This window comes from Apteryx mantelli, unplaced genomic scaffold, assembly GCF_036417845.1.
Source record: "Apteryx mantelli isolate bAptMan1 unplaced genomic scaffold, bAptMan1.hap1 HAP1_SCAFFOLD_40, whole genome shotgun sequence".
Lineage (NCBI taxonomy): Eukaryota > Metazoa > Chordata > Aves > Apterygiformes > Apterygidae > Apteryx > Apteryx mantelli.
Genome location: NW_027118755.1, coordinates 771,938 through 796,557, shown reverse-complemented (window position 1 = coordinate 796,557; position 24,620 = coordinate 771,938). Strand labels below are relative to the sequence as shown.

The window sequence follows — 24,620 nt, the reverse complement described above, 5'->3', positions numbered from 1 at the left end:
TGAAGGTGCCCCAAAGTCCATCCTCAGCTATGATCAGCTGGGAGGGGTGAAGCCACAATGCTCAGTCTGCAACAGCAGCCAAGGGGCACAGCAGCAAGACGGGGTACAGGGAAGGGAAATGGGAGACATGTGGCTCCAAATCAAGAGGCAAGTAGAGCAGCCAGTGGAAAAGCTCTTCCATTTCCCACCTGCATCATTTGGCTGTGCATTTGAGCCTTCCGCAGACACAGGCCCAAGAGCCACTGGCCAGCTCTGACCCTCTGGACCCTGGCACTCACAGTTCCCCATTACTACTGTGCTGCCACCAGGGATGGTCTTGGGCGTAGACTTCTCCCAGATGTGGCTGCAGAATGTCACCACCTGCTCTTGGAAATCAGGCTCGATCTCACTGTCATGAAGCTCCTCCAAGGGTGGCAGGTCCCTCTTGCTGGCCGTCTGCTCAAAAACAAAGCACGTCTGGTCTGGGAAGAAGTGGCAGATGCATTCCTGGGATGCTTATAGAGATGGGCTTCCTGGCTGCTACCTGCAGAGATAGGACAGAGAGCGAGCTCACAGGGCTTGGGCTTTTGTTGCCTTATGCTGAAATGCAGGTGTCCAGAGCTGGATGCATCCTGCCCTTCCTGAAGCACAGCACTGAGCGCAACACCATTCTCCTACCAGGCTTTAACTTCAGCACATTCTCCAGGTACTCATCCTCAGAGATTTCCTTCCTATCCACCTTCAGCTGCAATGTGAAGTCCTGTGCAGCCCAGACAAAGGTCAGGAAGAACTAGAAAACTTTGTCGGAATCCTCCAGTTCATCTCCACTCTCCCCAGGTGTTGCTTTCACCTTTACATTCTCCGTCAGCTTCATCACATAGCTGGGGAGCAGGCTAAGGAAACAGAGACCCTGGATCCTCATGCAGGGAGGGGTTAACCCTAACCCTAACGCCACCCTCCCCAGCCATCAGCATTTAACAAGGAAAAGGGGAGATTCTGCAGGGACAGAGAACAGCCTGGAGTCACCAGCAGGAGCAGGGCTCAAACCCTCAGCCCTGAGGTCTGGAGCACAGGATCCCTGAGGACCTAGAGCCTGGTCACTGGGCACCACCAGGAGGCTCTGATCTCCCCATAAAAAGCAGCCATTTGAGGACCTGGGATGTGTGAACCCCTAAGCTACTGCTCAGGGAGATGGGGCCTCCCTGCTGCTGCTGCCCCACTGAGGACACTGCAGCTGGTCCCTGTCTTGCTGGTCGATGGTGCCCTTGCTGTTATAGACCAGAGTGCTGGACAGCAGTACAGCTAGCACAAAGATCCATGCGTCATTCTTGGTGTTACCCTGGATCAACCTTGGCTCGTACCAAGAAACTCTGTGCAAGGCTCCCTAAGAGTGAGCAAAGCCCCAAATGCCCACGCCCTGAATGCCTAACCATGGGCCATGGCAGGGTCAGCTTTGTGGAGAGATCCACACACATGACGTCACCATGTCTTCCTATAGCTGTCTTATCTTCAACTCTTAACCCTCCGAGTCCCACAGGCTTCTGATTATTAAAGTTCTCCCTGAGCTCCCCATTCCTGGTCTGCTGAAGTTTACCAGGGAGTGCTGAGGAATTTGGCAACCTGCCAACCCCATGAGCCTTCTCCTAGCTCCTCTGGCTGTCAGCACCACAGAGACAGCTCCAGTTCAAAAGACTGGGGATCCCTGCAAGGCACTAGATTTCAAAAGGCCCCCCCAGCCTAATGGCTGCTGAGTAATCAAAGATCCAGAAGGAGGGGAAGAGAAATGAATGATCCAGAATGAGGGAAGAGGAGGTGTTCCACCAGGCAGTATGGACCCAGCCACAGACTGGTTCCAGTAGCCTGCAGACAGCCAGGATGCCAGGCAGAATGAGGGCTCTGACAGTCAAAAGCAGAGGTGAAGGATGCCAGGCAGGACTTCATCAGCCAGAAGACTTTAACCAGTTAGCTCTGCACTAGCCTCCTTCCCCACAGCCTCTGTCTCTTCCTGGCACACCAGTGCAGGCAATGACAACACCTTGAGTCCTGCCACAAGGCTGGGCCCTTGAGAGCTTCCACAAAGTGCTCTGTCACCACAAAAGGAAGTCTCTGCTTCTCCCACACCTTCTCCACATCACCCCACCCTTCAGTGTTCGGTAGCACCAGAGTGTGTCCAGGCCAGCAGGGCTGAGGCACACACCACATCCAGATACTTTGTTGTGAAAGTGCATGGTGAAGCCCAGGGAGAAACCTGTGGAGAGGATGCAAGGGGCTCAGCAGTGTTAGATAGAGAGCAGGAAAACCAAGATATCTTGTCTGCCAGGGGCTGGGACCTGTGCGGCTCACCGCCTCTCTCACCTGTCCGCTCACGAGCCAGCCTGTTCATGAGGTGGGACTTGCCAGCGCAGTGCAGCCCTGTGATGGCCACCACCACCACAGGCTGCATGAACTATGACAGCACCTGCAGGGTCTTCTGCTACGCCACCAGCACCTGCCTCTGTGTGGTCTCAATCAGGCAGGTGGGCACTTCTATGCAGATTTCAGATGCCATTGCTCATGGCAAACACAGCTTGCAGAGGGGACAGGGAGACAGGTATTTGAGGCCTTTAAACATTCATCATAGTTTGTTTTCTCCATCTTTAGAAGTTAAAAGAAAACAAAAAGCATTTTAAGATCTTCATGGACTATAAAGGGAACAAAAGATGTTAAGTCAGAGGCAGAATTCAGCTGTGCAGTTGTAGCAGGTCCAATGAAGTCATGATACTTATTCAATGCATTGTGCTTCAGAATTACAACAACATGTAAAAAACTTCCGGGCAAATTCCCCATGAAAACTGTTAGTTCAACTCCCCACAACATCATTAGCTCTCTGCGTGCCTGAGGTGCTATGCCTTGATGTTTTCTGAACTGAAGTCCCATAAGGTTCAGAGGCTTGATCCCAAGAGGAGTTATCAGAGAGATGGAAATTTTCCTTTGCTGGAAACAAATGTGGTTGTTTCAGTGGCAGAGAGTATTGTATAAAGGTTTCCTGACACCGCTGAACAGCCAGAACTCATCCTCTTTGAAAGCAGTGTATTATATGTGAGCCACTAGACTGCTATAACACTTCAGCTTTGGGAAAGATACAATATAGTAAGCTAGGATTTGGAATGAACAAAACTTACCAAAAAACCCTTTTTTGAATAAGAAAACACACAGGATTTCAGAACGATCTTCACTTACAAATCAGGTAACCAGCTTCCCTTCCTTCTCTTCCTCCCTTCCTTCCTTCCTATCTTCCTTCCTTCCCTCCTTCCTTCCTTCCTCATAATTTTCTTTTCTTGCTATTCTCAAACATGCCATTCCTTTCAGTGAGCTGGTACACAGGTGGCACTTCCAGCATCAGCATTGGCCATCTAGATTACAAAAATTTCTAGTATTTGTTGAAACAGCTCGGATGGAAAAACAAGGAATTTTTTCGTGTCCCTTTCCAGACTCAGTATCTGATCTTTTCCATTCATGAGGCAGCATCAGCTGATGATGCATCTTATGGAAGAGGACTCCATGAAATGGATATAGCAGCTCAGGACAGAAAGATAGGAAGTTACTGCCAAGTTATTCTCTCTTTCCCTGCAGGGATGGATAACCAGACAGAGGTGAGGAAGTTCATCCTCCTTGGCCTGAGCAATGTTCAAGGGCTACAGAAATTCCTGTTCATGCTGTTCTTACTGCTGTACTTGTCTACCCTGCTGGGGAATATGGCAATCATGATTGTAGTGGTATGTGAACCCCGGCTGCACACCCCCATGTACTTTTTCCTCTGCAACCTCTCCTGCCTAGATATTTTCTTCTCCACAGTTACCGTGCCCAAGATGCTGGCTGGGTTCCTCTCGGGGCACCAGGGCATTTCTTACACTGGCTGCCTAAGCCAGCTCCACTTCTTCCACTTCCTGGGTAGCAGCGACGGTTTGCTTCTGGCTGTCATGGCCTATGACCGCTTTGTGGCCATCTGCAACCCCCTGCGCTACACCCTGATCATGAGCCCACAGGCCTGCCTGCTGCTGGCTGTAGGCACTTGGACTACTGGCTTCCTTCATGCTCTGATGCACACAGTCATGACCTCCCGGCTCCATTTCTGTGGCCCCAACCACATCCATCACTTCTTCTGCGACATCAAGCCTGTGGTGAGACTGGCCTGCAGTAGCAGCCAGCTCAACCTGACCCTTCTCAACATCATCACGGGGAGTCTTGCAATAGGCACCTTTGTCTTCATACTCTTGTCTTACCTGTACATTGTTTCCTTCCTCCGGCTGAAAGTCCAGTCCAAGGAGGGAAGGAAGAAAGCCTTCTCCACTTGCATCTCCCATCTCACAGTAGTGGCCTTATTCTATGTCCCTGTTGTTTTTAACTATGTGCCACCTTCTTCAGGAAATTCACCCAGGTGGACAATGATATCCACCGTTATGTATACTGTTGTCACGCCAGTCCTCAACCCTTTGATCTACACCCTGAGGAATGTGGAGGTGAAGCGTGCCCTAAAGAGAAGACTTTTCTCCAGAGAGTTACTAGCACAGAAAATGTTCTGCCTTGCAGCTTGTGTGGGGTAGTAGGCAATGGACAATGCAATGAGAGGAGCTTTTAGCTCAAGAATGTGTTGTGCAGAAATCTGCTTTTCACTGCCAACAGCCTGGGTCCCTTCAGAAAAACCTTACATACTGGATATGGCCTTATGTCTCCTATCTTGGGCATGAGCAGTGCATAAAGACGAATGTATGTTCGTGGAACAGCCACTCTCATTCATCCGACTAGAAAAGAGAAGTGGGTCCAGAGAGTGATACTTCAATAAAAACACCTTATTAGAGTGATTTACCCTCAAATGTCACTATCTTTTTCTTTCTTTTTTTCTTTTTTTTTTTTTTTTAAGGCAGATGAATCCCACCTCCAGTCAGAGCTGTCAAGAGAAGTCAGGGCATGATTCGTCTTATCCTAAAGCCGATAGACAAGGAAGTATTCAGTTGTTTTTGTGGGATTCAGTTGGCCACATACAGACATGTATGCCATGCCACTTGAAATACTCTGGGTATCTCAGCTGGTGTCTCTCTGCTGCTCCAGAAAGGCATAGGTCCTGTGCCAGATCCACCAGCCCTGTATGGATGTCAGATATCCTAGGGCACCTGAGATGGTGTTAGACACCTGTGTTTATGCAAGCGAATTCCACCCCATTGCCTAGATACACAGTGGTTAAAACTGCTGTTTAGGCACTTGTCTCACAGGGAGGAATGTGCATTTGGAGCCCCAAATTTAGGTGTCTTAATCTCAAATTGAATCTCTCCCTTAATTTCAAAATGAGTGGGAATGGTGGATTCCATTTGAAGAAAGGTTCCAGAATTGATCCTTAGGGCTTAAAGGTAAAGTAATCTTGGGGAATGGGGACTAAGAGTAATAGCTGGAGTGATCTTTTGATTCTTACCTGTCCTACAGGTTTTTTTTGTTTTTTTTCCCCCCACATATTCATAAACTTAACTAACATGCCAGTTATGTTGCACACAATACTTATTTGCTAAACACATTCCATATTTAGAGTCCTACCATAAGCCTTAAAAAGGCTGCCTGTAGTATTGTTGTTGTTATCATTTTTAACAGTGTTATATAATGATGATGATGATAAATATTTCTCTTAGGGCCTCAAGTAATCCCTCAGCGCAAATTTTTCATGCTATGTACTTGAAGGTGTCAAAAGAGATTCTTACTCTCCTAAACAATGCTCCAGGCTGGATACTGTAAGAGACTGTGTCCCAAGGCTCCTGATCTCCTCTTCCCGTAAGACCACTCTTTGAGTCTGAGATCTTTTAAGTGTTTTTAGGTCTTTAAGAGTCAATATTTGTTTAAAATTGGCCAAAGACAATGCGAGTGCTTCCCTGCAATCCACCATTCCGCATGTGTGCTATATCCTTCAGCAGAGGCAATGACTTGAGCCAGACCTTCTGTGAAATCTCCTTACTGTCTTGCTCCGATTCATACCTCTGTGAAAACTGGCTGCTTGGTTTTGTTTTTAGACATGGGCTCTTTTATATTCATAATAATGCCATATTTTAAGAGCTTCACTGTGGTTCTAAGACTACCCTCTACAGGAGGGTATGTGACTTCTTTTCTTCTACCTTCCTGCTTTCTCCTTCCTTGTTTACACTACTCTATATACCTACCTAAAACCTGCAGCTAGCTCCTCGTCTAGTTCTACTAGCCACTAACCCCGTAGTAGCTCTTTGTCTGTCTGTTTGTTTGTTTTTTACTGTGAGGTATCTGCAGTGGTTAATGCAGTCATCTACAACAGGAGCAAAAATGAGATCCAATTTTTTCTTCGGAAGTTGACTGCAAGGGGTGGGGCAAGGTCACCAAGAAGCAGCTTCCTGTCTTCTCCCATTTACTTCTGTTTTCTTATCGTTCAACCTTAGCCAGTGTCTGTTTTTCATAAGAATACATTTTATGGAAAAGCAGATTACACTGTGCCCAGAGCTGCACAGTACCTCCTCTGCATATAGTTTATGTGGCTTGTTAACGCTTACAGAAGGTATGGGCCGAACACTGGACTAAACTGTAAGTTTATGTGTTTGAAGGCTAGTCACCATGAATACAAAGAACAGGTGAACAGTGATGGCAGAGGAATGCCAGTAACCTAATGAGTGCAAAGGGGCACCCTGACTTAGATATTCCTAGGGCCATCAAAGGAGAGTGATTAGCCCATTGTCCCTGGGGCCTTGGAGGGAGTGTTACCCTCCAAGATGAGTCCACCCGCGTGACTCTCCTTGAAAGCCTTGTGGACTGAAGGGGTTATTGCCTAAAGGGGTAGAGGACTTATCATGGGAAGCAGGACAAGAGCATTTGGGAACTGTGTAGAACTTTAAGGGGACTTCAGGAATGTGTGAGACTTTAAGGCATCTTTAGGAGAAGGACCAAAGGTGGGGAAAGGGATCAGAGTGGACTGGAGAGAAAGAAGCATGAGGGAAAAGAGTTTAAAATGGACTGGCCGAGTGTGAACAGGTCAGTATGTTTGTCTAGCCATGCCCAGCACCTGATCAACCCTACCTAGCCAAGTGAGTGAAGAAAACATCAGAGTAGTGTCCCACTTATTCTTATGTCCTTTCAGAGAGGTCCATTCAGACCTCTCATGCCTCGTCTCAGCGCCAGACTAGAGTCAATCTCAATAGGGTCTTCTTTCCCCACTGATTGCACCAAGCCCATTCCCTTGGCTGTGGTTTCTCTGGATGGTAGATAGGGACAGGGAGAATCTTGTTCATCCATTCATGAGCATCACTAATTAGATGATGTGGCACGTGGCTATTTATTAAACACCTATGTGATTATATATAGGTCCCTTTTCCAGGTTAAGGTGACCCAGCCAACCTAAGTCAGCTGGTGGTGGTGACATGATCGTGAGAAAAATTGCCCAGTCAAGTATTTGTCCATTTATTTGGGTAAGCTGGCCCTCTGACAACTTATCCTCTGAAAACACGAACAATGTCCAGGACTTAAGTTTCTTCTGCAACTCTGGTCTTGATAGTCCAACCCAAGGGTTGTTCCGAAGACTCAGGTATTTCTCAGAGTTGCCAGGCTGTATCATATTCAGGTTTGAACCACACAGTGTCCACAAATTACAATTGCTGATCATATGCATATCCTTAGCAGTTTTTATAAAGAACCCACGACACGTCTCACCTTTCCTGGGAACCACTCCCTTATTCCCCTCCAGGCACACCCCTGCTCCCCAGAAAGCCTTTCCCCAGATGAGGGTGTCCACACTAGCCTGGCCATCTGCTCCAGGTCCCCCTCCCCTGTGCTCCCTGCAAGGCTCTGTGCAGGCACTGCTGCTCAGCAGACAGCCAGTGGTGGTGCCACAGGGCCAGGGGGCGACTCCCCAGTGCCCATTCTTGTCAGAGCAGAAAGACCCCAAGGGATGGTTATCATGCCACTGGCAGTCCCTGCCTCCCATTTTATGCGGCTGTGGAGGGTGCTCAGAGGAACCAGGCAGCATTTCTGAGGACACAGGGTATGTTATGAGGCTGCACTGGAGCCAGCCTACGGCATTTCAAAGAGAGGACAAGGGACGACTCTGCAGCCTCTCTTCCCTGAGCCTGCTGGGTCTCCATTGCCTCTCCTGGGACTGCAGAGCCCTCTTTTACCTATGCATTTCCTGAGTTTGCTCTTTACCGCTCGGTGACTCCACGTCAGATAGTCTCTTGTGTTGTGAGGTTCCACTCACTGCTCACCCCCACTGTGTGGTGTTCCCGGAAATGCTCTGAGCTCCCCTGGCAGATTATTTCCTCTCCAGGAACGTGGTCAGCCATCACCAGCCCCCACAGGTCTGTCACTGCCTCAGGAAAGCTACTCTGCGATCGTTCACCATCTCCACTGACACAGGGCCCAAAAAACAAACCCTGAATCTGAACCTCGTTCCCAAACAGGTTACAATGGGACACTGAACACATCAAGCTGAGCCCATGGAGAAGCAAACCAAAGCAACAAGCCCTTTTGGGATACCATTTCGTCACCACATTTACGACTGTAATTTTGGAAGAAGAGTCAAGTGTTCAGGCACGGCACTTAGGAGATTGCTTTGTATTGCATAGATGATATTAGGGAGCCATTGGTGTCCAAGAAAATGGAGCCTTCGTGTCCTCACAGGTTGAATTCTTCCCTTGGGCAGCCAAGTGCTAAAACAGAAGAGACCTCCATGTCAACAAAGAAGCACTGTCCCTCCAACCTGCCTCTAGCTCTGCCCTCCCACAACCTCTTTGACCTCCTGGCATGACCCACAACCTTCCCCTGACCACCTCACAATGCCCACCTGATGTTCCTCAACAAGCAGATGCCTGCAGCACAAATGACCTCACAACCCACAGACCAGCCCTCACACCTTCACCTGCACCTCCCTCTTGCCTGCCTCTCCTCTCAGCTCCATCACTTTCTCTAAAACACCCCACACGCCCTGCCCCTCCTCTCCCTCCCATGCACCAAAACCCCTTCCAGCTACGCTTACAAGACGCCTGGATGCTTAGGGGCTGCCGGGGAGCAGCGTTTTGGGGCTTAGGCTTCAGGCATCAGCGGAACGTTTGGCCTTTGTGCTTCTTGGGAAGAGGGAAAGCTTTTGGGTGCTGTGTGAGTGTTGTTGTTTTGGGGGTTTGTGCTGAGGGTTTTGGGTAGGGGCTAGAGTTTTGGCAGAGGGCTTTGGGTTGGAGTGGGGCTGAGGGCTCAAGTACACATTAGCCTCTCAAGGAGAGTGATGGGGTTTAGGCATTAGCTTCTGGCACAGGGTCAGAGTTTGGGGAAGCAGACAAAGACTGAGGCTTCAGCGTAGCACCTGGGGTTTGGCCTTAGTGACTAGAAGAGGGGAAGGAGGCAAAGCAGAAGGGCAGGGCTTCAGCTTAGTGCTACGGCTTGTGGTAGGGACCTCCCACAGGGACTCTCCCAGGACCTCTCCCACTGCCAGCACCACTACCTCAAGGCCCCTTACCTCCCCAAAACATTTCCACTCTGATGGCCACCACTGGGGAGCCCTTCCTGTCCTCATGCGCTTCTTCCAGCTCCGGCATGCTCCGCTGAGGGAACACAGAGCACCTTGGTTTTTTTGCTCTGGCTTTGCTGTAGGGGCTAGATTTTGGGCAGAGGGCTTTGGGTTGGAGTGGGGCTGAGGGCTCGAGTCCAGTCTAGCACCTCAAGGAGAGTGATGGGGTTTAGGCATTAGCTTGCAGCACAGGGTCAGAGTTTGGGGAAGCAGACAAAGTTTGAGGCTTCAGCGTAGCACTTGGGGTTTGGCCTTAGAGGCTAGAAGAGTGGAAGGAGGGAAGGAGGCAGAGTCAGGCTTCAGGTTAGTGCTACGGCTTGGGGTAGGGACCTCCCACAGGGACTCTCCCAGGCCCTCTCCCACCGCCAGCACCACTACCTCAAGGCCCCTTACCTCCCCAGAACATGTCCTCTCTGATGGCTGACATCGGGGAGCCCTTCCTGTCCTCACATGTCTGCCTCAATCTCCTGCATGTTAAGCTGAGGGAACAGAGAGGGAACCCAGAGCACCTCCTCATCAGCACCCAAGCGCTCTCTCTACAACCTCTCCCTGCCTCTGCCTTCCCACAACCTCTCAGAAATCCTGGCATACCCCTCAACCTTCCTCTGAGCACCTCACAATACCCGCCTCATGCTCTTCACCAAGGAGATTCCTGCAGCACAAGTGACCTCACAACCTACAGCCCAGCCCTCATACCTTCACCTGCCACTTTCTTTTACTTGCCTCTCGTCTCTCCTCTCATCTCCATGTGCTTTCTCTCCACATAGCCCCTGGCCTTCCCCTGTCTCTCAGGGGTGAGACATGTTCGAGGTGGCCTTTGAGGATGGGTGGAAGGATCTGGGGTTTGAGGAATGTGATTAGAGCTTACAAGTGCGAGCATTACCCTCATGCATTAGGCTTCAGGCATCAAGTTACACTTTCTGCTCTGTGGTTATTGTGCAGGATTCGCATAGGCATTAGATCTCTCTTGTTAGAGTTAAGGAGGAGAGTTAGTGATTTTTTAAAGCCTTAGCAGCACGTTCCGTGTTCTGTTCAATATTTATTGTCAGGCAATAGTGTATGAGCTGGCTTTTCGGCACAGGATTTTGGCTTGAAGTTCGGGATGAGTCTTAGGAATGAAAGCCATGGTATCGGCTAACTTTTGACGGATAGGAAGCAGGGCATGAGATCAGGAGTTTAGTGGGGATCTTGAGATTAGATAAGGGGTTATGTGTTCTGGCTTAGCAGTGAGGGGTTTAGGTTGGGACTGTTGGAGGGGAAGAGGTTAAAGGCTAGTGGTAGGGCTTAGGGTATGGAATGGGGCTCAGGGGTACTGGATAGATTTAGATGAACAGCCTGACAAGTGGTTTCACAATCACTCTCCCAAACGCATTGTCCTCAGCTGAAATCCCCTTACCTACCACAATGTGACATCTCTTGTGGCTGAGATCCTTAGCTCCTTCATGTCCTCACATGTGTTTTATTTCTGCTCGACAGTCACGGGCTGAAACAGTAGGAACCCCCCCCCCCAGTCAACAACCAAGTGCTTTCCCTCAAACCTGTCCCTTCCTTGGCCTTCCCAAAAGAAAAGGCAGAGGGCAGCAGCACAGAGCCCAAGCAGCCCAGCCTGGCTCAGCGGCCGATGACTGTGGCAGCACCCTCTGCCAAAGGTGGGATTGGGGACTGAGGGAGTGGGCACCTCTTGGCTGACACCAAGACGATTAGCAGAGCAGGGGGTTCAGGGTGGGTGCCTGGGACCTGCGCTGCCAGGGTGCATTTGGTACAGCTGGAACAGAGGGGCCAGCCAGTGCTTTCTGTTGGGACAGTATCCGCAATCTCAGAGCCTTTCTCTCAGACCACAGAAGCAAGTGAAATCTTGACAGGGCTGGTTGGCTCCTACAGGGGAAAATAAATAACACTTCAATTTATTTAATATTCTACATAGCAAAAGACATTGACTGCAGGGCCAAGTGAGAGGCTTGTGCTGTGAGTTCAGGACCACTGCATTACCTGCATGGGCGAGTGCAGGGATGATAGCTCAATGCCTTACTTGAGAAAAACTTGGCACTTTCAGGGGGGTTCTTTCTTTGGGCTTTCCTAGAAGGCCCAGTACTACCCCACGCTAGCAGCTGGCACAGCAAATGATAGGTATAAAAGTACACAAAGTGAATGGCAACAAAACGCTCATCCTATCAGATAACACTTAACAACTGCAACATGTAACTTCTGCATCTTGAACTGTCTCTGCATCTCAGCTTTGAAATCTTGGGCAAGAAGGACGCCAGCCTCAAAACAGGGAAAGTGCATCCTTTTTGCCTAAGGCTGGGTTCATGGCACTGAATTTGTAAGAGATCCAGGAATAGCAGGGGTGGGTGGACTGCAGAGGCCAAGGCCCCTCTCCCTAACCGACTGAACAAACAGGCAGTGCCACATGCCAGAGGAAGAGAGGACAGTTATCTCATGTTAGCAACATCTATTCCTTCACAACCCTCCATGGAGCCAGAAAAGAATGACTGCAAAGCTGTTGGGTTTGTGCTTACTGCTCTTGGCAGAACTGGGAGCTCTGAGATGACCAGAGCACATATCACACAGGCAGAAGGAAAGCTGTCACTGCTGCCAGTTCCTCAGGAGAGAGCAGGGCCCGAGGCAGACACATGCAGAAAGATCCAGGATATCCATGCTTGGGAGTGAGCACAGCCTGTGAGCTGAACCTTCCCTGGCAACCAGCTGCTCCTTGCTTTTGCTTTGCTGCAGCTATTTGCTCAGCTAGTTGCAAAGGCAGCTGAACCACAGCACTTCTGCCTGCTTGACTCTGGGTGACAGCCTCAGCGCTGCACAGAGCAGCTGTGAGCTGACTGCTATGGGGTCAGCACGGCTGCCCCTCCACCGGGGAGCATGTGTACAACGGGGAGCTTCCCTTGTGCCAAGGGGCACTCATCCAACCCGAGGCCTGGCCATGTGCCACTGCCACGGGAGGCCATGGCAGCTGGATGTCTGTCTCTGCCAGAGCCAGGGGCTAGGACATGTGGTCAAGCTTGCCCAGATCTTCCCAGGTCAGGATCTGTGACTCCGCTGTGAGCAGTGCGGTGAGTGCTAACCCAAATACCAGGGGATTATTACCAAGATATCAAAGCCATGGGTTCACACTGCAGATTGTCTGTAGGAGAAGGGGTGACTTCTGGGGGTGCCTTTGCCTATTTTGGGAGTGAAAGGTCAGAAAAGCCTCTGGTGGCACACACACAACTTGAAGAGAGAGAGAGAGTGGACATTCTGGGACAAGTTTTCCATCATGAAGTGAATGCTGACTAGAGGGACAGGCTCCTAGAAGACACCAGTCCCCAGCCCCCTTAGTTCATCCTTTCCTAAACCTTGCTCTTCTACATGAAACAGTGCTAAAAGCCTTTTCTGCCCTGAATGAAGTACTCACAAGGGAAGGAGCACCTGTGAGTTAAGCTGATTTTTCTAATCAGCCAGTGTTAGGGACATGTTTCACAGCCTGCAACAAACACACCTGGTGCTATTGCCATTGCTGTGTAGGGATTGTTTGGTGTTACTCTCACGCAGCTTTTTGAAGTACAGGGTTTCAGCTTACCTGAGCTGTTCTGGTGCCCATATGTCACGTGGCCATGGCATGAGCAAATTCCCCACACATGGAGTAAGAAGTCCCAGGGAAGCAATATGGTCTGGTCTTTGGTCTGCCCCTGCCCACACAATGTTTCAGAAATCAATAAGAAGAGCAGCAGCCTCACCTCCCCTTCAACTCACTCCATCCTTCTGGGAAACTCTTCCTCAAGACCCCCGAGAGGCTGAGACTTTGGAAATGAGAGCAGTCATATCTGCTGACCTGGAGAGAGAACAGGAGCAAGAGCTAGTTCCACATAACATCTGTATTACAGGTACCTCTGGCTTTACAGTCTGCACTTTGGGAAATAAGATCTTGCCATTTTTTTTTTGGGGGGGTGATGATATGCCTTTTTTTTTTCTCCATCAATTTTTGTTTCTACAGTGTTTCAGAAAAACAGGGAAGAAGAAATTACCACAAGGTTTCTTTTGCCTAGAGAAAAAGACTTAGCTGATAGGTGGGCAATTCAAGATGTGATGTTATTGTAGAGTAAAATTAGCTGTGGATGTAACATGCACAAATGCACCAGGAATACTTAAGACCCTATCTCTTCTTAAAAAACAAACAAAAAAACAAACAAACAACAACAACAAAAGCTTATGCTCATTTGATATAGAGAGTATAAGTGTATCCTTTGGTGGTGTTTATTCAAAAAAACATGACTGTTCTCCTCTGACTCTGCTGAGAAACTAGAACAACTTGGAAGCTGATTTCTGGACATAAGAGAAGTCTTAGGAGCCTTGATTAACTGAGGTCAGAATTGGAATACTCTGAAATTGCCCATGAATAATGCCTGACTCCATCAAGCATCTTGCATACAGCTTACATACACTCTTTTATGTCTAAGGCAGAAATGGCCACCTCAAGCTTAAATGCATTTACTGGCATGTCTCTGTGTTAGGAGCAATCTCTTGTTGAATCCAGGCACCAAAATAAATAAATAAAAAGAAAAGAAGAAAAAAAGAAAAGAAAAGAAGAGAAGAGGAAAAGAGAAAAAGATGTACAGGAGTCAAATAGCACTGTGCTGATTAAGCTGCCCTGAGCAGCGTCATCTGGCTGACCTCAGTTTAAACCACTGGGGGCTCCTGCCCTAGCAAGCTGCCAGAGAACATGAATTTGTCCACAGTCTGAAGAGACATAGCTACATGTATGGCAAGGTGCGCAGTTCTGTTTATATCAGTTTTGGAAGGATACTAACATTTCCTGAGCCGTACTTTTTCACCCTCCCCTTTGGACCAGAAAAATCCTGTCCAACCACTGCCACCAAACTGTCTGCCTTTCACACTGCAGGCCCTGCAACATTCCCAGATGTGGTCAGATCTAAGGGGGACCTTTGTGTTCACAGGCACACTTGGCCTCTCTTTTATACCCTCTCAGGACTTGCATTAGTGATCACTACCTTCTCTGGCACCTGCAGTCTGAAAAGAAAGTTTCTAAACATTCCTTTCTTGCTTTCTCTTCTCTTGTAATCATCTGCAGTCCCTCAGTCCTTGCTTCTCATTCCAAATCCTCCTTGATTTTTCAACAGGTGCAGCATCTCTTTTGCTGCCTTCTCCTGAGAATCACCTGAACATCACACCAGGCCAAAAAATGCAGGTACACATGTAGGGCTCCAGCAAATAACAACCCCACAGTTTCATGGCATGATTTTCTGTTCGAGGTCAGGGCATGCAGAACATACCCAACCATATTATTCCTTGAGTCAGGTCACCCAACACAATGGTATAATCAGGGAGAGATCTGGAGCAGTTCTGCTGCTGTGAGAGCTGTGCTGGGGGTGTACTTGGAGCCCAGCAGCCCGGGATGAAGGGGCACCAGGCAACCTGCTCCCAGCACCCTTCAGGCCTGCATGCTGGGGCTCCACGGAGACATGCCGTGGGGAGAGGGGAGCTGTTGTTAGGACACAGGATGTCCCACTGTTACTCCAGTTCATATCAGACAGGCACTGCAGGGATGCACCTCTCCCAGGGCACTGTGCCAGGTTTTGCAGGGTGGAATCTAGGTGGAGAAAAGGAGGTGCAAGGCACTGAAAAGTTGGGCCCAAACTCAGAAAGAATGGAGCATAAGGCAAAAAAATGGGTTCAGAATAGAGGACGGCGGGTCTTCTGACAGTAGATGTGTACATGCCTACAGATGGTGGTGATGCTGGTTTGCATCAGTTATGTCTCTGATCTACAGGGGAAGCATCAAACCTCAGCAGTAATAGCTAGAAGCAGTAGCTTCTGGTAGCTATCCTATCCCATCTTTAGCAGCACTTCTGACATGATCTTCCACAGCATCCTTGTAGCCATGAACCTCATGAAATGAAGCAAGGGACAAATGCAAAGTCTTGCGCCTGGTATGGACTAAGCCCTGTGGCCATGCAGGCCGGGGACTTGTTGCCGGGGTGACAGCTCTGCTGACCAGACCCTGGGGGCCTGGTAGACAGGCGGGAGCATCTGCCAGCAGCATGCCCTAGCAGGGGCAAAGGCTAGCAGCACACAGAGCTGTATCAACAGGAACGGAGCTGGTAGAGCAAGGGAAGAGATGATTCCCCTTTACTAGGCATGCCTTAGACAACACATGAGTACTGCCTCCAGTTTTGGCTGCCACCAGCATAAGAAAACAATTGACATACTAGAGCAACTGCACTGCAGAGATACCAAGATGCTCCCAGGCACCTTACCTTAGCTCCCCCTTACCTGCTCAAGTAATGAATGAAGCTGTTGGTCAGATTCTCTCACCCATTCACTTAGGCAATCAGCACCTTTTCTCATAACGAAGGCTCTTCTCCTGTCACCCTGGCTACATTCATTAGCAAGAGCTTGAGCAAGCACTGTCTTGCCAGTTCCTGGGAAGGGGACCATAGAATAGACAGCCTCTGTAATAATAACAAAAAAAAAGGAAAAAAAAAAGAAGAAAAAAAGAAATTTGCATAGGGCAAAAACATGGAGAAGTGCCCCCACCCGCAAAACAACCACCCTTCTCTCCTAACCAAAACACTTTCAATCTAAGACAGCAGTAAGAGCTCTAGTGTGAGAAAAATCAAAGCAGGTGCAAGTTTTGTGTCCCTGCACAATCCCAAAAGACAGTAAACTATGTAAAAGAGATAACTCAGCTGTACAAAATCTCCACAAGAGACTGTGGTGTCTTTGCAGGACACTTCCAACACCGCAGACGTATTAACAGAGATAACAACAGAACAGGGGAGCCAAACAAGAGGAAACTTCAGCACAAAATCTGAGACTGGACTAATACAGTTTAGATGTTGCCTCTTTGTTCTTCTTTGCTATACTGCATATGCTTGTTTTTACAGGAGGCAAGACTTGCCAGTAAAGCCTTTTCTTCTCCCTTTTCATTCTCTGTTTTAAATTCCTGCAATTTTTGTCTCCCAGAATTTGCTGGTAGGAACTGAGGAGGAAGTCTAAAGCTGGGAAGGGAGAAAAAAAAAAGTATTTTGCATTTCCAGATAATACCTAAACATCAACGAGAAAAGCTATGATGCTGTTGTAAGAAGAAAATTCCAATGAACAAAGAAGCAAAACATTTAAGGATTTTCTTTTCAACATTTGCAATACTTCTACAGTTATGAAAAGAAAGGACTTAAAGTAATATTTCAGTGGACTGTGAGTTCAGTTTTGCTGACCAAGAATATATAAAGCTGACCATTACATCTATAGGCAACTATTGTGTGAATTATAATTATGAGTTGAGTGCAATATATTAACTAAACAGTTGTCCTCAGAGAAAACAAATTTATGGGCTTTTTTTTTTTTCTTTTTCCTCTTCTGCCCTTACTCTGCTCGAACACCTGGGAAGTGGAGGAACTTGCCAGGCAATGCAGTGGGGGCCGCTGTGAGTCCCGAGGGAGGTGAACTCTGGAGAAGACAATGCAGCAAACCCGCAGGCCATGAGTAACAGGTTTGCCCCTCAGGACACTGGCACACTGCTGCTGGTGGTGGAAGCAGTGCTGCCCATAGATTATCCTGCAGCCCTTGGAGTCCTTGCTCCTGTTAAACACAACAGGCAAGGTTTTGAAATCTGGTTTCTCTTCAGATCGTAGAAATCTTTTGCCTTTTACTAAAGATTTCTGTGGAGAGGAACAGGCACAAGTGTCGAGGAATTTTTGGAGGCTCCATTTCAGTGGAAATTTTCTTTTCCCTGCTTGAACAGGGGGGTTGGACTTAGACGATCTCCAGAGGTCCCTTCCAACCTCAGCCATTCTGTGATTCTGTGAACTCTGTACCCTTGCTGGGACCTGCCAGTGCAGCTTCAGAGGAGCACTTGCAGGCAGCATTTCTGCCAGGAGAACATCTGCTCCCTGGGGCAGGTGATGTTTTGTGAGCCAAGGGAAAGTAGAAGGGTTCTGAGCTGGGCATCATAATGCCACTCTACACGAAGGAAAACTCTGTGTGTGTTTGTGAGGGGGTGGGTATGTTTCTGTGCATTTGTGACAGGGCAGATGTTCTGTTACTTTAAAGTCTGCAAGAACCGCAGTCCTCCCCAAATTCTCTTTAAAAAATGATGCTGCATAGAGACTCTCTTTGGCCCTTTCCCCGAGGGACATGTTGCGTGATCCCATGTGTCGCTGGGGAATTTGTGTGCCAGAGGAACAGTGTAAATGTCAGACCTGGTGGACAAGTTCCAGTTGAAGTGTTTGTGACCTTAGGTAGCAAGATCAATCCACCAGAGCTGTTATGGAAAATTAATCACCATAACAGGGTCCGACCGTAGGTTCCCGCTGAGGCAGAGGTCCAAAGTCAGATCAGAGCAAAATAAATTTTAATGACACACGTGTGGTAATCACAGCTCGAGCTGGGTGCCTCCAAAGAGGGACCCTGTTTGAACAAATCCCTGGGTAATTATACCCTTCCAGTCTAGTATCCACCCCATAGTTCTGAACCAATCATAATATTAGAGTTTGGGGTCTTCCAGTTCCTGGTTGGTCCTTTCTGTAGTTTCCAGGTGTGTTCTTTACTTCTTATTGCACTTCTGCATAGGTGTCGATGGCCCTTTTACTCCCTTCTCTTGTCCTTCAGAACCAGTCTTTGTGATTACTTCTTTCTTGCATAGTTGTCTGGCTCTTCTACTTCCTTATCTTGTCCTCTGCAATCAGTCTTGTGGTTCCTTTGTTTCTTTCTTCTGTGCTCCTTAATGCTAAACTGCTTCTTTCTCTCTACAGCTCCCTCCACCCCCCTTATCTCTCTGACTTGAACTTGAACCCTCTCTGGGACTTTCTTTCACTTAATATCTAGGTGAAAGTTCACGGCTTGCAGCCTAAGGCTTCAGCAAATTTAGCTACTAATGCTAAGCAAGGTATGCTAAGCGATGAATTCTAGACAGCTTCAGTCCAATATTCTTTAACAAGTGCCCAGGAATCCTGCCTTCTCGGCTCTTCTCCTGGAAGTGCCTCTGAGCACGGCTGCACTTGCCAGGCCAAAGGGCTGCTCTCATCCAGTGGCTCCCAAAGCCTCCAGGTTCTGGCTCTAGAGGCCTGTAATTTTGCCCCCAGTAGCTGCTGAACATGTGATCCTTCTGGAGGGCTAGAGATCAAAACTCTCTTTTCTGGAAATTGCAGGGGCATGGTACTGCTCTCCCATCTGTGAGAGGAGGGAGCTCTAGCCTTGTGGGTCCATCTGCCCAGAGGTACAAAGGAGTCCTTGATGTGTGTGTGCTGCAGATGAGATGAATCGATCAGCTAGTCACCAAAGGAAGGGCTTCAGAGAAACCACACAGGAGAGGCAATGACCTGCCCCTAGGCTCCAGCTGGGGACTGCTGTAGAATCCCAGCTTCAGCTTTAAACGTTGTCAGGTCTTGTAAGGGCACCAAGGATTTGAAAACTTGGCCTAAATGGAACTGAGATGGGCTGCTGAAATTATCGGACAGCCTGTAGTCGTTTCTGGGGGTTGCCTGAGTAACTTCACCAGAGAACTGCTGTTGGGGGAGTTACTGATGCCCTTCCTAGCTGATGTGCTGCTCTGTGTTAGCTCTGGCTTATCCACCTGCTTGTGCTGATGCATCCCTCGTCATCTACCTGACTTGCTGCATGATCCCCCTTGCAACGCCCAAGGGGAGAGGGAAGCCTACATGCTGCTTGCCTGGGGAAATGTGGGGGCTGGGGGTGAGGGCTGACTTTTGCTTCTAAGTTGCTGATGGGGCAAGGCTGCAGCTTTGAAAGCTCAGAACACCTGGAACTGGGCTGTGTGTGGTGTTGCAAGTTGCCCTTCCTCTGGCCATAGGCCTCTATGTTGCTTCTCAGGTGAGTTTCTGGGTTAACGCCTCCTCTTTGGAAATGATGGCACCAGGAAGACTTATGAAACCAGGCTGAGAGGAAGGGGTTTTTTGGTTTTGTTTGTTGTTGTTGTTGTTTTTTTACACCACCTCTCAAGGAGCTGCCATTGGAACTAGGATTTGGCTTCTATGCTTCTGGAGTCCTAGTCCAGCGTCCTAACCCTGAGGTCATTGCTCCCATTGCTTCTCCTTCTGCTGACGAGCCAGCTTAGTCATCTCTTCCTTTCACCTCACACATAGAAGGGGAATAATAATATTTACTGGGGGGCTTCTGTGCTTTGAAAGCCAATACCTGAACATCTGCCTAGGAGAAGTGCTGCTTTCAGAAACAGTTTTCCCAGCCCTTCCTTGCCCAGTGCTGTGGCTGAGGTTTGTGGGAGGAGACTGCCTTTTCAATATGTGTCCTTTCGTGCAGCGTGGAGATCAAACACTGCAGGAGTGTAGTTATGGAGATACAACAACAACAACAAAAAATCGTAAAATCTAGCAGGTTCCCTTTCCTTCCCTTGGCCACACATCACCCACCAGGTTTCTCATAGCTAGCAGTGAAGCTTCCCTGAGGGCTCTGCAGGCAGAGGGGCTGCATCTTGATATGTTATTCCATTTGGAATCTTCTAGGGACAGTGGTCTTTTCCCTCTCTTTTGATTTTAACAACAGGAATGAGAACTTTTTCCTTCATCTGTAACTATTTTATTAATTTCGTCTGGAAAGGAAACACTCAGCCTGGGCACATGATTCCTGGGGCTTCCTCTGACTACCTGCCGATCAGCTTTGCTACTACCTTTTTTGCTTTATCTCTAGTATTTGTATATTATCCATTTTGGAAAAGAGCATTGCCATTTACGTGAGTCTTTTCAATTTGTTATACTTCGTTCAGTTGTGAATGCTCCTATTGCTATTAAGTTAATTCTCTCTCTCATGCCCACCCAGCCCCCACTTACTTTTAACCTGGAATAGCACCTGCCTATTTAAGGCTGGGCTTTCCAGAAGCACCTAATTTTGGCCTTACTCTGCTGCTTTGCTTGCATGTCCTTTCCAAAATGTAACATCACATTTGCATGTTCTTTTTTGCATTTTATTAGTGACAGAAAGAGAAACCTGAGCCCTCCAGAGGGAAGTCCCTGGCAAGGTGTGGGTCCAGATGCTTGCCACGAGCTCTGTGCTCATGGACCTGCATACTCAGAGGGAATTCACTGCAACAGCCAAGGGCTTGCTCCAACTCAACAGTGTTATTTTGGAGAGGAAAAGTGAGACAGCATTTTGTTACTTCCTTTCTCACTTACACTTAAAATACCCATAGCTTACAGTCCATCATAGCCCTAGGAGAATTAGACCTAGTTTAAAAGCAGTTTTATTTATACCCACGAATGCAAAAGCAAAGCTGACCTTCAGCACTTGCAGGACTAACTCAGGCTGCTCTTAGCTGGTAACTTCACTGGTAGTTGCCTGCAGCTCTTGTGGAGGTTTTCATTTTCTATGGCCATCTCATCCTTTTGTCTTTCCCTTTCTGAGAAAGAGACAGGTGATGTCTTGTGAGGCAAGGGGAAGCTGAACGCATCAGAGCCTGACATCAGAATGTCCCTCTACAGGAAGGAAAACCGTGTGTGTGTGTGTGTGTGTGTGTGTGCACGTGTATGTTCTTATTCTACCCTCCCACACTGAGTCTTTTAAACAAAGACCTGATGGAGAGTCTGGTGGGTTGTCCAAGGGGCTTTTCTCCCCTGTCCCAAGGGGCTTGGGTCCACAGGTCAGCTGCACCACCATCTGCGGGCCTCTGCACTCCTACTGTCATAAGATCCCCCCATTCATTGCCCTCCACCTGAATTTATACCTCATTCCCCATTGTGCTCTTTTCCTGAATTACCTTTCCACCACCCCTGCATCTCCTTTTCTCCACCCAAACTCCTCACAAATAAACAACCCACCCCTCATTCCTTCTTCCTCCTGGGCCCCCATTCTAGGACATCCATACTCATATTTGGTGTTTCCAACACTCTTAACCTAGGCAATTTTGACCAAATGTGGTCCTCCTGGTAGAGTTATCTAGATGAAGGTGGTCTTGCATCCCAAGACTCCTTTCTGACCCTATGGATTATGCTGGTTATATTTCATTTCCATTAGATTCCTTTTGGACAGAATTGTCTTACTAATGTTAGCCTTGGTACTGCTACGTAGTAGCAATTCAGCACAAGCAGCTTGCATACCAGAGCAATGCCATAACCCAGTTACTGCTCACAGAATACCTCTGTCCTTGTACAGTTTTCCTCACACCTCTGGTACCCAATAGGAGCAATAGCGTGTTTTGAGGCCTAGTGTTCCAGCAGGACCTCTCGCTCAGGTGTTCCTATTAGCATCATGTGCATTTTCTCTCTCTTCCCCACACAGCCCCCTCTGACTTTTCTCTACTTTCAGACTTGCAGGATCTGGGAGTGGAAGCAGACTCTGGTGGCTTCTGCTGACACGTTCACTGCAGTGCAGGAGCAGGCCCTCCACAAAACTGCCAGCTCACTCTACCCTGGCAATGCACTTTGGGGTGAAAAGACTCCCTGGCTTGTGAAGGAGGGGATGTTTAGTTTGACAAAGACGACTAATCTGCAGGTTGTTATGGCTGAGAATGAAGGTTGAAAGCAATGTGGGGAAAAAAAAAAAAACCAAAGAAAAACAAAGCAGGTTGAAGTCCAGAGGAAGGGATATTTATTTATTTATTGATTTTTTAGTCATGAATAATGCCCACCTGTTTAAGTCTGGGCTTGCAAAAAGCACTTAATTTGAGCCCTAGTCTGCTTCTTCTCTGGCACATCCTTTTCATTATGTCTTGTGGTGTGTGTTTCAGCCTTCTTCTCTGCACACACTGCTACAAGTTAGCGTTTTCCCCCAGAGCACTCAGTATATTTGGGATGACACCACCACTTCCCTTCTGATTTCAACATACTTGTTTCTGCCCTTGAAAGTCTGTCACAAGAAATTTGGTTCTTGTGAAAATTGGAACACCCTTTTTCAGAATTGGGCAGTGATCCTCCATGACATCTCCTGCCCCTCTCTGCCCCACTGTAGAGAGAGCTGCTACAGAAGATCTGGTGCAGAGTTGGGTGACTGACAGGGTACTGCAGAGTAGCCCTGGAGTGTGCTCTACACTCTGTCCAAAACCAGTTAGGACCAGACACGTGTACTCTGTTTTGTCAACAATGTCTAGCTGCTTCACAGTCAGTAACTACTCGAGCTTTGCATAGTCGAGATAAGGAAAGAGCTCTAGTAGATAAAAGGGGCCCCTAGGATACACTAAAGTGAATCCAGCCTGGCCATCTGACTCATCCATCCCCCAGTCTCCCAGCAGTGACTGCTTGGCGTGGTTCCTGGGCCTCCCCATGCAGTTTGGAGGGTAAGTCCTTAAATCTACTTTGTTTAACCCCTCCCATGCCTTGAATGGCTCTCAACACCTGTATGCAACTCTTCTTTTTCCCACCTTGCGGTCCCATTTTGGTGGAGTTGGCAGGTACCGGTGTGGAGATGCCTCTGTGGGAACAAGAGGACAAGGGGAAGGAGGGGAGCTGCATCCCCGTGTGGCTTGCTATGGGTCAGTGGGCACCCATAGCTCACAAGTTAGTCGGGTGGGTCTCTTGCAGCACAGCTGGAGCTTGAAAGTGAGCTGGGGGTAACCCCAGGCAGGCTAGAGGAATTGTTCTCCAAACTCCGACTGGAGAAAGCCGGGCTGGTGGAGGGAAAGGCAGCAGGGGATCTGGAGTGGATCTTACTGACTGCACTCCACACCCTGGATGAGGCACTGTTAGTGCAGCACCCACAAATTGGGCAGTTGGAAAGTGATCTCCAAGCCACTAGGGAGGCTCACCAACTGACCCAAGAGGTGGGAACCACAGCTCTGTGGATCCAGGGGAAAATCTGCAGCACTGATGTGTGTTGTTATGGCTGCCTGCATTGCAAATCGCCCGCAATGCAAATTGCTGTCAGGATATGAGGGGAGGTGAGATGTCCATCCCCTGGTGGTTTGGGCACTGGTGTGAAAAGAGGATTGGGGTCTGGAAATTTGGAATGGCAATATCTGGGACTCTGATGAACCCCCAGTTTGGAGTCAGACACAGAGCATGAGGAGGAGGTAGCTGCCCGGCCACTGGCAGAGCAGCAGCTTACCAGACCGAATGCGGACAATGCACAGGGGACCTTCAGCATTTGTGATTTTAAAGCATCAGAGCTGCAGGATATGCTGGGATGCTATCAGCAAAAGCCCAATGAAGGGTTATTAGAATTGCTGTTAAGGTTGTGGCACGATGGGGCAGATGCAGTTTGCTTTACTGAAGAGGAACTTGATGGAAGGGGCCTCTCCTCCAAGAGTTCATGCTGTGAAGCACTCGCCATAACATGCAGCAGCAAAACAAAAACATATTCCCCTCCCTGATGGACTGGCTGATGGGTGCAGCATGCTTAACTTGCCTGACTGTACAGACATTGATGATGGGCTCACTGAGAGGACTACTCTCGCAGCAGAAATAAACCAGCTGCTGCTATTAGGAATGTTGTCTGGAATTTATTCCCTGCAGTTTACTGGATCAGATCAGATCCCCAGGCACAAAACCATCCAAACTAAGATGCTACAAACTGATCCTCATCTCCCCACCCCCCTATCTTAAAGTTATGGTACTGCCTGTGAGTGGAGGGTGAGCAGGTACAGTCGGGGAAGTTGCAGCACTGCTATCTCAGGTAGCAGAGGTGTCCTCTGTTAGCAGAGAAAGGAATTCGGGAAACAGGTGGGAGAGCGTGGAACAGAAAGAAAGGGTGAGTCAGGGCACTATGTTTCCAGAGCTGCTGCGAGCGGGCATACCACGGGGGGAGGGAGACGGTAATCCCCAAAGCAGAGCTGCTCAAGCGATGGCTGCAGTTTAAGCCGGAGCAGCGCACTAAGTGCACGGGGGTGGGGAAGCTCGGCGAGCAGCCGAAGGAGAAAAGAGAAGAACCAGCGACATCTACTGCCGCGCCTGCAGAATGCACGGAATGGCAGCTACCAGCCCAACAGAGCATCATTCGTTCGGCAGCCAGCGCCTTCAATGGTCCCCTTTGGCCAGTGAAAAAGAAGGATGGTTCCTGGGGAACGACAGTGGATTACTGCAATCTTAACGTGTATCTCCTATGTTCACTGAGGCTGTGCCCGATATGGTATCCACCATGGAATGACTGGCCACCAGACTAGGACGCTGGCATGTGGTATCAGAGCTGGCAAATG

General features: G+C 48.6%; 1 protein-coding gene and 1 non-coding gene across 2 annotated transcripts; both read left to right on the top strand.

Moving 5' to 3' along the window:
• The first annotated feature begins 3,593 nt into the window (after positions 1-3,593).
• LOC136996451 (olfactory receptor 12D1-like) lies at positions 3,594-22,012 on the top strand. The gene is made up of 2 exons (XM_067317373.1): positions 3,594-4,523; positions 21,800-22,012. Exons 1-2 carry the CDS (start codon positions 3,594-3,596, stop codon positions 22,010-22,012), a joined length of 1,143 nt encoding a protein of 380 aa, XP_067173474.1.
• Positions 17,132-17,245, top strand: LOC136996532 (U5 spliceosomal RNA). Its single transcript, XR_010887579.1, has one exon. It is a non-coding gene; the product is annotated as a U5 spliceosomal RNA (small nuclear RNA).
• Positions 22,013-24,620: the final 2,608 nt, after the last annotated feature.